Raw genomic sequence first — 13,155 nt, 5'->3', positions numbered from 1 at the left:
GATTCGAGAAAACAGCAGTTTATTTGAATAAACAGCCTCTCATTCAATTATAAGGGGGTTTATTCGAATAAAGTCAGATCATTCGAATAAAAACTTTTTATTCGCATTTCATCCATTGATCTGTATTTTCTTGCAATTTCAAATAAAATAAATCTTTTCAACCTCACCCTTTAAGAAAATTTTTTATGATTAAACTTCGTTATTTTTTATGATATCAAAAAAAAAAAAAAAAAAAAAAAAAAAAAAAAAAAAAAAAAAAAAAAAACACCCGGATCTTCAAGTCGTCACAATAATGAAAAACTGCACATCTCAGGTGAACACAAAAAAAGTTTCATTGTATTTTAATCATGTGGATGTTCTTCATTCGAACAATAGAAATTCTGCAATTCCTGTTCAATTAATGAAATGAATTCGACAAATCCGTTGCATTTTCTTCGACAAGCGTGAAATGCAAAACCACTTTTTCACAAAACAAGTTGTGAACTTTGGTCTTATCTTTTGAAACTTGACATTTGCGCAATCAACTTCGTTGAACTTCAGTAATGATACGATTAAAGCATGGAATGTTATTCTTGAATATTAAATACAAAAATCTCGAGGTTTCAATAAATGATTTTCTTTGGTGACATAATGAATAAAATAAACAAAAATAATTTAAAATTTGATAAGAACAAACCGAAGAAATTTCCTTCAAACATCAAATGATGCGGTCTTTTAATTATTAATCTGAGATTGCTTTTTTAAAGTGTATTTCTTTTTTTCATTTGAAATAAACGGATGATTAAAATTGAAAAAAAAATAATGGATTATTTACACAACGAAATGAAATTATTGATAATTCTGGAGATAAATCAGTCATTTGGTTGATCTGCATATTTTTCCACCAACTTCAAATCAGTGACAATATGTCAAGTCAGCGAAAGCAGTGACTTCCAGTGGCTTATTTTATTCCAAGTTTCACTGATCTTGTCACAAAACCATAATTGACTTTGTTCTCATATCTTTATTCTATATTATTTAAATTCCAAATATGATCTTTTCTTTTTCAAAACAACTTTATCATTAATGATGAACATTATTCCAAAAAATGGGGGAAAATGGGTCATTATTTTTGAAATCATAACTTTTTTCGGGATGTTGTTTTATTAAAGTTTGTTTGTTGTTCGTAAGAGATTCTGTATTCAAACGTTAAACTCATCACAACTGCTTAAAAAACTAATGAAAATCCAGAAATAAAGATGAAGATGTCTTTTATCAGTCTTTTCACTTTTCAGTGATCACAAATTTATATTTTAGGGAAATTTTTGAATGAAAAAATATGATTTCAAAAATAATCGCCCAAATACAAGATTTCAAGCTTATTTACACGAAGCATTTCATTTTTATTCAACTCAGAACTTCACAAAACGAACTCAGATTTCAAAGAAAATTCGATTTTCTGATTTGTATACTAACGCAATTGACATTATAACATTATATTTTGTGACCTCATCCGTTTGAATAAAAACGAACACATTTTGTTTATAATTTCTATTCACAAAATGTTGATCAAAAATGTAAAATTTTCCAATGAAAATGCCTGAAGTTAAATATTTTGCCCCAAATTTAGAAAAAATGAGGAAAATAAAATTGGATTTCCTAAAAAATTATTTGTGATCAAAAGACAATTGTGAACAAGTCGGTCACATGTGTCACTAGGTGGTAAAATTTGTCACTTGAGTTAAAGTGAAATCAATCGACAACTATTTTGATCACGCCCATTATATTTAAATTCATGTTATTTCTTTTCTCAAACAAGCTCTGAATTGAAGATTTTTTAGTGTTATATGACTAGTTGTTTTCGCATTTTACATATGGGTGATTATTTTCGAAAGCATATTTTTTCATTCAAAAATTTCGGTCCAAAAATTTCTCTTGAATATTAACCAATGAACTTTGAATTGTTAAAAGGCTTATTGAAGACATTTTTATTTTTGATTTGGAAATAACATTTGTTAATAAAATAGTTGTGATAATTTTATCATCTGAACACAAAAGCACTTCCCAATGACAAACAATCTTTAAAAAATCAATTCCCCGAAAAAAGATATGATTTCAAAAATAATGACCCATATATCGCATCAAATACCGGACATCACACAAAATACCGGACAAGATTGATTTCTCAATAACCGCAAAAGGAATAATTCTGGCCATTTTCCTAAAAATGTATCTCATTAATACAAACTCATTTGATACACAAGACTTTCAGGACAGCTTCATTTGTGCTCAGAAAAAATTAATATCGAAATTTCGGGAAAACTCAAAATCCTATTTCTCCGAAAATTCAAAAATAATTAATTCTGAAAACAAAAGAGGCTATAAAAAAAGTCTTGTATATCAAATGAGTTTGTGTTGATGAGATATTTTTTGAGGAAATTTGTCGGAATTTTTCTTCTTGCGGTTATTGAGATATCGATCTTGTCCGGTATTATGTGCGATGTCCGGTATTTGATGCGATATCTGTATTTGCCATGGGAGAGAAAAGGTTAAAAAGTTAGGGTTTTCCTAGAAAATCCGATTTTTTTGTAAATTAATAATAAGAAAGAGATGATTTAAAATATTTGTAATAAGCCTGGGTGACTGACTGACTTTGACTTGTTAAATAGATAAATTTGACTGACGCGAGGGGAAAAAATCCCGTCAGAAATATTATATGCGATATTTGTTGTATTTTTAATAATAGAATATTTTCAATATGCTTGTTAATTCTAATTAATTATTTTTTCAAAAAAAACGATTGATCATAGTTTTCGAAAACTTTTTAATCGATTTTTTAATTATGGGGAACTGACGGAACTGACGAACGTGGAAAAATTTGATCAAAAAACGTCCCATGGAGTCAGTGACTGGCAGTGTCACAGAAAAGTATTCAATGGGTGAAGAACAAATGTAAATTAAAGAAGAATCGGAAAACAGCCTAATTGATATCTTCATCGTTTGATCTTCTTTTTTTAATTCTGATTAATTTCAAATGACATATTTCAGGGCTGATGCATTCGGAAAAAGTTATATTTAACGAAAAAAAGTTCATTGCTTATTTGTTTATCTTGAAAAATGTGAAAACTTAAAATATGTTTCAGATTTGTTTTGAAAAACATCTTTTCAGAAGTTGTAGAAGAAGATGCAGAAAATTTTTTTTACGCTTTTTCTTCATATGAAGATCTGCAAACAGTCTGTTCTGGGCTTTGTCTTGCGCTTATAACTTCAACTCAAATCTTTGTTAACTCTTAAAGAGTTATTTCGATGGAAAATATTATCATGAGAGAAAAAGATATTCTTGAACGTGTGATCGTTGAAATGCAATTCAACAAGTTTGTTTCTTCTTTGATTATCTTCTCTTTTATTTTTTCATATTCGCATTATTTGTTAAGCTGAAAGGAATAAAGAAAAAACAAGTTAACAATAATTCCGTTTTTTTTTTAGAACAGGAAGAAAGCACTCCATTGAAGATTTTCTTATGTACAATTAATCGATGAAGAAGGAAAATAACAAAATATCAACACTTATCGATCAAAATGTGTCAATAACTTATCTTTATAATGGAGCATATTTTTTTCGTGTTTGCGCAAATCCTCATTCTTCAAGTTATTATTCATATTTTTTTCATATCTATCATAAGAAGGTTGAGAGCATCAAAAATTGCAATAGATAAAATATTCTATTTTATATAGCCTATCTGTCAAGTTCTAATTGTTCAAAAACAATTAAATTTGCAATTTCAATTCAAGATATATCGATTTATTTCAACTTCGAGAAACAGTCTTTTTTACCACGTTACAATCAAATCCTCAATAGATCGTTTCTTCTTCTTCTTCTTCTTCCTCCTCCTCTTCTCCTTTTCTCTTCTTAGCATCATCATTTATGTATTTCACTATCAATCCATTATTTCTATCTTCTTCATCTTTTCCTTCCTGAACTTTCTTCTAACTTTTTCATTCATCCACAGATAGACTTGATTTTTATCGTTATTCATCTTTTTAAAACGATGAACTGCAGCAACTGATTGACCCTTTGGTTCCGAATGTTTTTACTATTTTTTTAATTGACAATGATTATATGGACAAATGCGACGAGGTGTTTTTATTGATGCTTTTTGTTTCTGGTACAATACAGTTATTTTATCTTTGAGGTATGTCTTCATCTTTTTCATATACTTATCTTCTTTCACCGAAACGATATATATCTCTTCTTCTTCATTCTCAATGCAAAGAAGAGAAGAGAAGAATACAGAAGAGGCAGAAGGAGATGAGCAGTCATTGTTATCTTTGATGTTTACTCGAGAAATCAGCCCTTCCGACGTGTCTGCAACATGATGAGCTATAACTACAAGGTAGCATATTATTCATCGAGAAAGATCTTTGAAGAATATTTGCAATTACTCTGCGAGCATTTTGAGTTTTGCAATTTTGTTCGCTTTTATTGATAAAAGCACTGGAGGAGGAAAAGTCAGTTGTTTTTTGATCTTCATTGCGGAAAATATAAACGTACTCCTGTTGATCATCTTATCAATTTTCTCAGTCTCCGTTTACAACGAAGATTTTTCTGCAAGCCTTGCTATCTCTCAAGTCAACACTCCAAGTCGAAAAAACAACTCAAAGAAGCGAAATGCGAAGTGCTTACATTGTGAAGTGCAGAATAAATTGCATAAATTGCGAATAATGGGACATGGCCAATGTTGGATTACGCAATAAAATTTCACTGCTTTGATTGCGCTGGATGCGCTGGAGGAGCGCGAAGAGGGAGAGGAAGGAGAAAAGGGAGGAAAAGAGCGAGAAGAAATCGAGGAAAAAGGAGGAAATGGAGTGAAAGGCGACTATCCTACAGCGTACAGAGAGTTTGTGGAGAGAATCAAAGAGAATCAGGGAAAGCAGGTTGAAGCGATATCACCGCTGGTTGTGGAGGCGCTTGGAATGATTCGTCAGAGGTTTGTGAAAGCAGTTGCAAAGGATGAGGCTGATACTGAAGCCGATGCAGACAAACAGCATTCTGTGGAACCTGAAGTGCACAGTTCTTCTCCATCTGATGGCTTTCAATGAGAAATTTCAAGAGCAGAAAAGAATTGGGCTTAGGCAGTGCACAAACATTGGATAGGACAGCCATTTTACAAACCAGAGCCTTGTATATGTTTCATAAGAAGTTATCAATGTTGATTTTGGGAGCTAAACATTGAATTTGATAAAAAAAAGAAAGTTGCCAAAATCAAATGCAATTTTAAGAACATCTTATTGCTGGTGTTGTGAGGTTTGTAAAATGAAATTAATCATCTTGGATTGCCTTGCAAACTGCTTTGTTTTGACTGAAAAAGATGAACTGACAAGTTAAGATCTGTATGTTACATTGAACGTGAACCAATAAGGTTTAAAGGAGAAGAACGAAGAATGTGAGAAATTTATTTCGAAGAAATGATTTGCTCAGATGAACACGATTCCATAGAGATAAAAGGAGGAGGGGAAAAAACAGATAAAAAGAAATTGAGAGAAGGTTCAAATTTGGATTATAGTCTATTACAAAACAGACCAAGGTTAATAGAGATGAAATCAAATGATACAAGGGCAGAAGTTTAGTAATCTTGAAGTGAATGAACCTGCAAAAAGAACAGTTTAATAAAAAGGAAATTTTGTGACAACAAGAGAAGATATAATAAGCATTCCCATTGTTGAATAAACACAAAATTTTCAAGATCTTTTTTAATATTTTATTCGAAACAGAATAACAATTGTTCCATTGTGCTTTTCAAAACAATTGATGTTTTATTTGACAGTTATCTTTAATTCCTTGTTAATGTCTCATAACAAATTTTCATCTCATTTTTTTATAAAAAAAAATAATAATAAAAAGAACATTATTGTTTTTTCATATTGAAAATCTTTCAAAACATCAAAGATTTCCATTTCAAAACTTGTAATGTTGTATTGACAAGACTTGATTAGGAAGAAATGAAAAAAATCAACTTCAAAAGAATAAATATTAATAATTATTCTTTTATTTGCAGTTTTTTTATCTCTCTTTTGAACAAATTAATAATCTCACTTTCTTATTATCTCTCTTGTTTTCTTTAATTTTTACTCAAATTCGACTTCCAAGTCAAACTTCATATTCAAATATTTTCTTCCTTTCATTCAAAAAATCTCTTCCATTTTCTCAATTCTATTTCCTTTCTGAATCCCCTTCAAAATTGTCTCTTCATTCTCATTCTCTTTCTCTTTCGCCTCTTCTTTCATTCTTCTTCTCATTAATTTTTGAATATTTCCTTTGGTTGTATAATTGATCAGTTTTTTTTTTTCTTTCTCTTTTTATCTCTGAAGATGAAACAAATCATGAAGAAATCCAATCAGATGATGTGAATGATGATAATGAAGAAGAAGCTGTGTGAAATGTTGTTGATATATTTGAAGAAGAAGAAGAAGAAGAAGAAGAATATAATGATGAACGAATTGAATGAGATGATTAATTGTTGAAAAATGAGAGATGAGATTCAATAAATATCAACGGAGAAATTCATTGAAATTCTCTTCTTCTGAATTTTGCCTTCTTCTGCAGAGGAGAAACATCTGAATCCTTTTTCACTTTCAGCTCAATCTCTATCTCTCTTTTCATCTAAAAATAGGAAATATTGAGCAATTCCTTTTTCATTCCATCTCTTCCTTTTTCGCTTTTCTTCTTTCACTCAAATCATCTTTCCTCAAAAATAATTCTTTGTCAAAGCCTAACGCCAGGCATCTTCGAAATATCTTGAATTTCATCTGTCTGTCTGTATTTTTCCTTCCCTGCTTTTCTTCTTTTTCTTCTTCAAAATCATCTTATCCTTCGCTCTTTCAGCATTCTAAAAACAAAATAATAATTACTTCAAAATAAATAACAACAACAAACCTTCTTAACATATTTTTAAGCCAATGTCTATATTTTATTCCGTTGGAACCTGTTTTCTTTATCAATTTCATTATTCCTTCCTTTTTCATGTGTTTCATCATCTGATTCCCCAACCATCCTTTCCATATGTCATTTCTCCATCAAGTGCATCGATATCTTGCTCTTCTGAAAAATGTGAGATTTATGCATTCTGCTCAAATTTCATCTTTCTCATTGAAAAATATCATTGTTTTTCGTCCGAAAATATCATCTCCAATTCCCTTCCCAATCCCTTCACCCTGGGCACTTTCCATATGAATTCGCTTTCCCAACTCCATGGTCGGCCTGCATAACGAGATATCAAACTTTCATTCATTTTCATCTCCTATCCTGAAAAAACATAAAACCTATCAATAGGCAAGTTTTTAATAATGCAAACCTAAAAACTTTCCTTTATTGAAAGCTTATAGTTGAAAAGAAAAAAACATTTCTCAGAATAAATATAATAAGAATAATGGTTCATTTTTTTGAAACTGAACCAATAACAAAGTCATTCATCATAGAAAAAAATAGCTGAACAAATTCAATGAAAAGATATCCATGTTTGAAAGCCTTTTTGAATAAAGATTTAAAAAAAAAAAAAAAAAAACATTCTGACGCGAAAAAATTCTGCTGACTGACGTAAGCATCGATTTTTCGATCCGTAACCCAGGCTTAATTTGTAAACAGCTATTTTTCTCAAAAAAAATTAGAATATTTTTAGTATTAATCATTTAATATGTTGGAAAAATGATTATATATGTCAATTCCAGGGTGTCAGTTGAGTCCACTCTTACTGTCACTTGTCGCATAGGTCTAAAATAAAGATTTAAAAAAAAAAAAGAAAAAGAAAAAAAAAAAAAAAAACTGAATTCTTCAGATTATCTATTGGTTGGATCAAAAACAAACAGAAAGATTTCATTCTGTGCTAATACAATCGACAGTTGGATTTTCATTACCCATTCTTTTGCACTCCTGTTTTTCCGAAGCAAAAACTATTTGAGTTTGTTGTAATCTTTTTTTCTGTATAAGAAAATCAAATGTGTGTATGTTTATCTTTTATTTCTTCAAGCAAAGAACAATTTTTGAACAAATAGAGTAATATCAACAACAAATCGGATGAAAGCTTCTTGTGGTTATAAATCTGTTTGCAGGAAGCGAGATATGTCTTTGGAAGAAAAAGTTTCTGGTTTGTCTAATTTGATTGTTTCCTTAAAAGCTCGATTCCTTTATTTATCAATGATTTTTGAAGAATTGTTTTCCGAGTTTGAGCAGTATGATGAAACAAAACAAAAACTGAATATTGAAGTAATGAATGCAATGATAGTTGAAATGAATGAAAAAGAATTCAAAACTGTTTTCACAACCGAACTGTTTGATAAAATGAACAAATTGATTGAAGAAAAGAAAATGTCGATGAATAATTCAATTTTGCTGCTGAAGTGCATTGGACATATCAAAATATTGAAAAACATATATATTTATAGCTTTGTGAAATCTTCATTAAACAGAAAATTTGAGAAGATGATTGCTGATGAAAATGAGAAGAAGAAGGAAGAAAAGAATGAAAAGCTTCTCGCTGATCTTTGCAAATGCTATCTTTTGCTAAGTAGCTTCTTCTCATCTGATTTGCTTTCAATTTGTGTTCCTTGTCTTCTGAAAGTTGCTTTGAAGAAAGAGGGAAACGAGGAAGCTCAAGAGGAAGTGGAAATGGTTTTGCTGACTTTGAGCGACATTTGGAGCGGGGTGGTATGCGCATTTTAGCTTGTTTGTTTATTGAATAGTTTTTGTTTCATAAATTAAAATTTTTGAAAATTTTTGAATAGAGAATTGAAAGAGAACTTTTCTTTCATGAAATGATGGAGGTTTTGAAATATCATCAAGAACATCACAATCTGACGCAACTTGCCTATCAATCAGCTTGGGAGTTTTTTGTCAAAAGATTATTTTTCGATAAGAATTTGGATATTGCTATTGTGAATAAACTACATTTTGCGAGAGAAGCAAGAAGAGAACTGGAAGAACTCTCGAAATGTGTTGATTGGAAGAGAAAAGAAGGGTGGAAAGGAGGAAAAGAAACGAAAGACGCACTTATTTTATTGAAATGGTTCAAAACACTTAATTATTTATTTTACTCGTGCAGATTTCGGAACGAAAAATTTGCTGGATTCATCTGCAGACTTGCTGATATTTTTCGAGCATCAAGGGACAATTATCTGGAAGTTTGCCAGGAATGCATTTTTACATTAAGAAAAGCGGCGGAAAGTGAATGCGTGAAAATGGTTGGCTTGCTGAAAGGTGGAGCTGTTGATGCTGTTTTGGAGGAAATGAAACAATCAACTTTTCAAGATGGAATTGAATATGAATATCTGTATTTCTTTTCGAATATTTCAGAAAGATTGAAAGAAAAGAAGTATCACAAAATTGAAGAAGCGGTTAGAAAGGTATCAAAAATGGAGATATTTGAAAAGATGGAAAAAGAGGGATTTGAAGATTCAATTGCAAGCTTTCTAGAAATTATAAATTTTCTTAACGGAAAATATTATATTAAACTATCAAAAATATTAACTGATTTCTTTGTGAATATTTGATAAAACGAAACAACTTGAATTTTGTAATTCTGAATCTTTAATTTTCTTTATTGCATCACATAAAAGAGAAAGAAAACAGTCATCTGAAAATTTTTTATTTATTTTTTTCCTCCTTAAAAAAAAAAAATAATGAAAAATAATTCCTTCAATTTGATTTAACGTCTTTCCTTTACTCTTGTTCATTTTCATTCATCTTATCTCCTTCTCCTTCTCCTTCTTCTTCTTCTTCTTCTTCTTCTTCTTCCTCTTCATCTTCATCTTCTTCTTCCTCCTCCTCTTCTTCTTCTTCCTCTTCTTCTTCTTCCTCTTCTTCTTCTTCTTCTTCTTCTTCTTCTTCTTCTTCTTCTTCTTCTTCTTCTTCTTCTTCTTCTTCTTCTTCTTCTTCTTCTTCTTCTTCTCATTTTTTTTTCTTTTTCTTCTTCTTCTTCTTCTTTCTCCAATCCCAATGAATTTCCTCTGACTGCAACGGAATCAGAATTTCAGAAGAGGATGGAGAAGAACAAGAACAAGAATAATAAAAGTCACAACTATAATTAAACTGATAATCCTAAAAATGACAATAACTTCTACATTTTTTCTGTCTTTTCGCTCACAAAAATTGGGAAAGCGACTGCATTTTGCTCTTTTCCTCTTCTTTTGCTGGGAGGAAGAAGCAGTAAAACAACGTAAATCGAATCTTCTCAAAATGATAAGCCAAATTGCATATTATTCCGATTTATACCAAAGAAATAGTTTCTTCATTAAAAACATCAGAAATATCGGGCTTATCAAATAACTTTCAATCGAATGAACTTCATCAACTTGATAATCAAAATCTTCTTCTTCCTTTTCATCAATAAATTCCTCTTTTCCGCTCTTTCCATGAACATGCAATTTGTCTCCTTCTTGATTTTCATAATTTTGCTTTTCATTTTCAAATTTTGCCATATCTCTTCAACTTTCGTTTTTTCATTCTTTACACTTGTTCGCGTGTGTGAGCCTTTTCTTTCTTGATTTTTGGTATCTCCTGCAAGTGCTCCGAAGCAGTTGGTATTCGTCGTACACATCCTGAGGAGCTGGCTGAACTTTGAAGAATGGTCGCTCCCAATGATTATCTTCTTTTGAAACCTCAAACCGAAAAGTGAGGTTAATAAACATTTCGGGTGAATATTTGCTTGTTCACGCTCCTCTGAGATGTTCCATTTGTATGCTTCTACCATTGGGACTGTGCAATACACCAAGCAAAATGTTGTCAAAAACTGTCTTGCAATACAAAACAGTTCACAACGAAAGCCACGAATGTAATTCAATGAATCCCATATGCAAATCGGGGATGTCTGAGCATTTGGCTTTTCGGAAGGAGCATCGGAACCAAAATAAGCGCTAGAAGGTGTTGCTGCTTGTGAGGCTGTTCCAGGCGTTGAAAGAGCTTGATATACAGCTGTTTTTAGGGACGAACGTAAATTCATTTCTCCATAATTATCTTTGAAGGAAATAGAAAATGGTTGATAAAAAACGAGATTTAAAATAAATAAGAATACACACTGAATTAATCATTATTAAGCATTTGAAAAATATTAAGTTTTAATTTAGCCTACCTTTGTACGATTCTGTTTTGTCAAGTCCGAGCGTTTCTTCGTTCACAACAGTAACTTTATATTGTTTTGCATTGAAATGCTCTGACAAAGCCGTAGCAACTGATGTTTTCCCAGATGCCGGTGGCCCACAATTTAAGATAAGATGCATATTTCTTTTCAAATCCTTGACGGAAAGAGAAAAAGATTATTTAATATTATTGTGATCTTGTCTAAAATAAGACTTCTATGAAAGAGAATTGTTTTCGTTTTTCAAAATATTTTTGACAGCTATAAAAATCAATTAAGGAATGGGGTTTTGTTTTTCAAATAAATTTAGATATTCTTGTTTCTCTTTTGATAAATGTGAGAAAAATTATCAAACTTTTGTTGAAATGTAGACTTTCATGAATAATTGAGAAAATGCATCAAAATTTGTTCTTTTTATTATATCAACTGTTGAAAACATCAATCACAGATTTTCTGTAAGTTGTGAAAAGCAATCATTTAATCTGTGTATAGTTGCCCATACCACATCCAACAGTCCCTCCTCCTCACAAATTTCCATAAGCTTTTTTCTAATTGTAAGAAACGTCTCAATGTCATCCATCACCGAATTCTGAATGGATCGAACACTCATGGAGCAGAAATGTTGTATTAAATCTTCAATGGCTCCAGTTCTTTCCCACGTTATGTTCTCCGCAGAATCAATCATGCACAGTTGCTTCACAATTAGAGAAACGTGTCCTCCTGCAAACAGAAGCTCCACATCTTTCAATGTTCCATATGAAAATAGCAAGCGCTGAATGTTAGCGATGCGAAATCGTGACGGGATTGTTTCATTCCGCATTTCGAGGGTGATCCTATCCATTTGCATGAGGAGGAAACGATCTTGGCAAACTCGACTGATAAATTTTTCCTCTTTTCCTTCATAAATAAAATCGCTAAAAAGAAAAAGAAGTTGTTTTCGTGCCCATTCATTCAATCGCCAATTGCACTCAACACTTTCTGTGCCTTTTTCATCTTCCCTTTTCTTTTGGAAGCATTCATCTCCTTTCTTCGAATTTCTTAACAAGTACTTATCAACATCTGATAAGCTGCCCAAAGAATCATCAATAGAAAATGAACTAAGGGCAGGCAAGATTTCATTAACTGAATCCAGGAAATGGTTTCTGAAGTATTCATATGATTGTTTTTTCGAGATCCAACGAGCGCTCCACATAATTTTCCACGCAATGCATGTTGACGCTGTTGAAAGATTGTGATTTGATGAGTTGCATTCTAATCTTTTCACAATAATTGATAGCAGATTCATTTCCTTCAAAAATTCTACGTTATCTGATAGCGAAGTATACGAGAAAATTTAGCCGCATGCGTTTAAAGCGCAAAAATTCACAAAAAAGAACATACATCGCACAAAAATTTGACTGAGAGCCATCAGAGCTTCTTCCACTTGATGGCTTTGACCATTCGATTTCACATGCGTTACAATCTCTTCCAAAAGAGTAGGGACAGTAATGTTTGCCATATCCGTTGAAAATATGGTCATTTCAGAATGTAGAACGTGATAAACAATGGAAAGCTGTAATAATTTTGCTTTTAAAATTGCTTTTTTTTCATTGTCTGCACACATCTTTAAATTTGAATCTGTACATAATATATACCAACTAATAAAAGGTTGTAGAGTTGAAGACTCAAAAGGATGTGGATTTTTGAATAAATCGCAAATGATGCTTTGAAATCCTATTTGTTTTAAGAATGGGATAATAATAAGCAAAGCATCCTCTAAGTCGTGCTGCCTTCCTTGTTTTTGCAGAGATTCCTCACTTACAATTTCACCAACTGTGTCAAAAGTTTTTGTTGAAAAAACAGCAGATAGCTCCTTTTTTCCCATGTTCTTAACAAACGTATTCAGTTTGTTAATAATTATAAGCTGATCGTCTTTTTCTGAATCTAATAATTGTCTGCACATATCTTAGAGTATAAAAATGGTGGAAAGCTCTCGAAATAAGCAAGAAAACGTATTCAAAATAGCTCACACCTTCAAACTCTTCAACACATTTTGTCTCATCATTGATCAT

General features: G+C 31.3%; 2 protein-coding genes across 2 annotated transcripts; one reads left to right on the top strand and one right to left on the bottom strand.

Moving 5' to 3' along the window:
- Positions 1-4,707: 4,707 nt before the first annotated feature.
- Positions 4,708-5,078, top strand: MONOS_17397 (uncharacterized protein; the record flags this gene model as incomplete). Its single annotated transcript, XM_067870313.1, has 2 exons — positions 4,708-4,716; positions 4,773-5,078. The coding sequence occupies 2 exons, from the start codon at positions 4,708-4,710 to the stop codon at positions 5,076-5,078; spliced, it is 315 nt and encodes a 104-aa protein (XP_067730005.1).
- A 5,210-nt stretch (positions 5,079-10,288) lies between these two features.
- MONOS_5539 (putative Chromatin associated protein KTI12) lies at positions 10,289-13,155 on the bottom strand (the record flags this gene model as incomplete). Its single annotated transcript, XM_067875696.1, has 5 exons — positions 10,289-10,971; positions 11,099-11,261; positions 11,607-12,412; positions 12,485-13,048; positions 13,116-13,155. 5 exons carry the CDS (start codon positions 13,153-13,155, stop codon positions 10,289-10,291), a joined length of 2,256 nt encoding a protein of 751 aa, XP_067730004.1.

This window comes from Monocercomonoides exilis (assembly GCF_001643675.1).
Source record: "Monocercomonoides exilis strain PA203 chromosome Unknown scaffold15-1837935, whole genome shotgun sequence".
Classification (NCBI taxonomy): domain Eukaryota; phylum Preaxostyla; order Oxymonadida; family Polymastigidae; genus Monocercomonoides; species Monocercomonoides exilis.
Note: the sequence above shows the minus strand (reverse complement) of the source record. Positions and strands in the feature narration are given on the sequence as shown.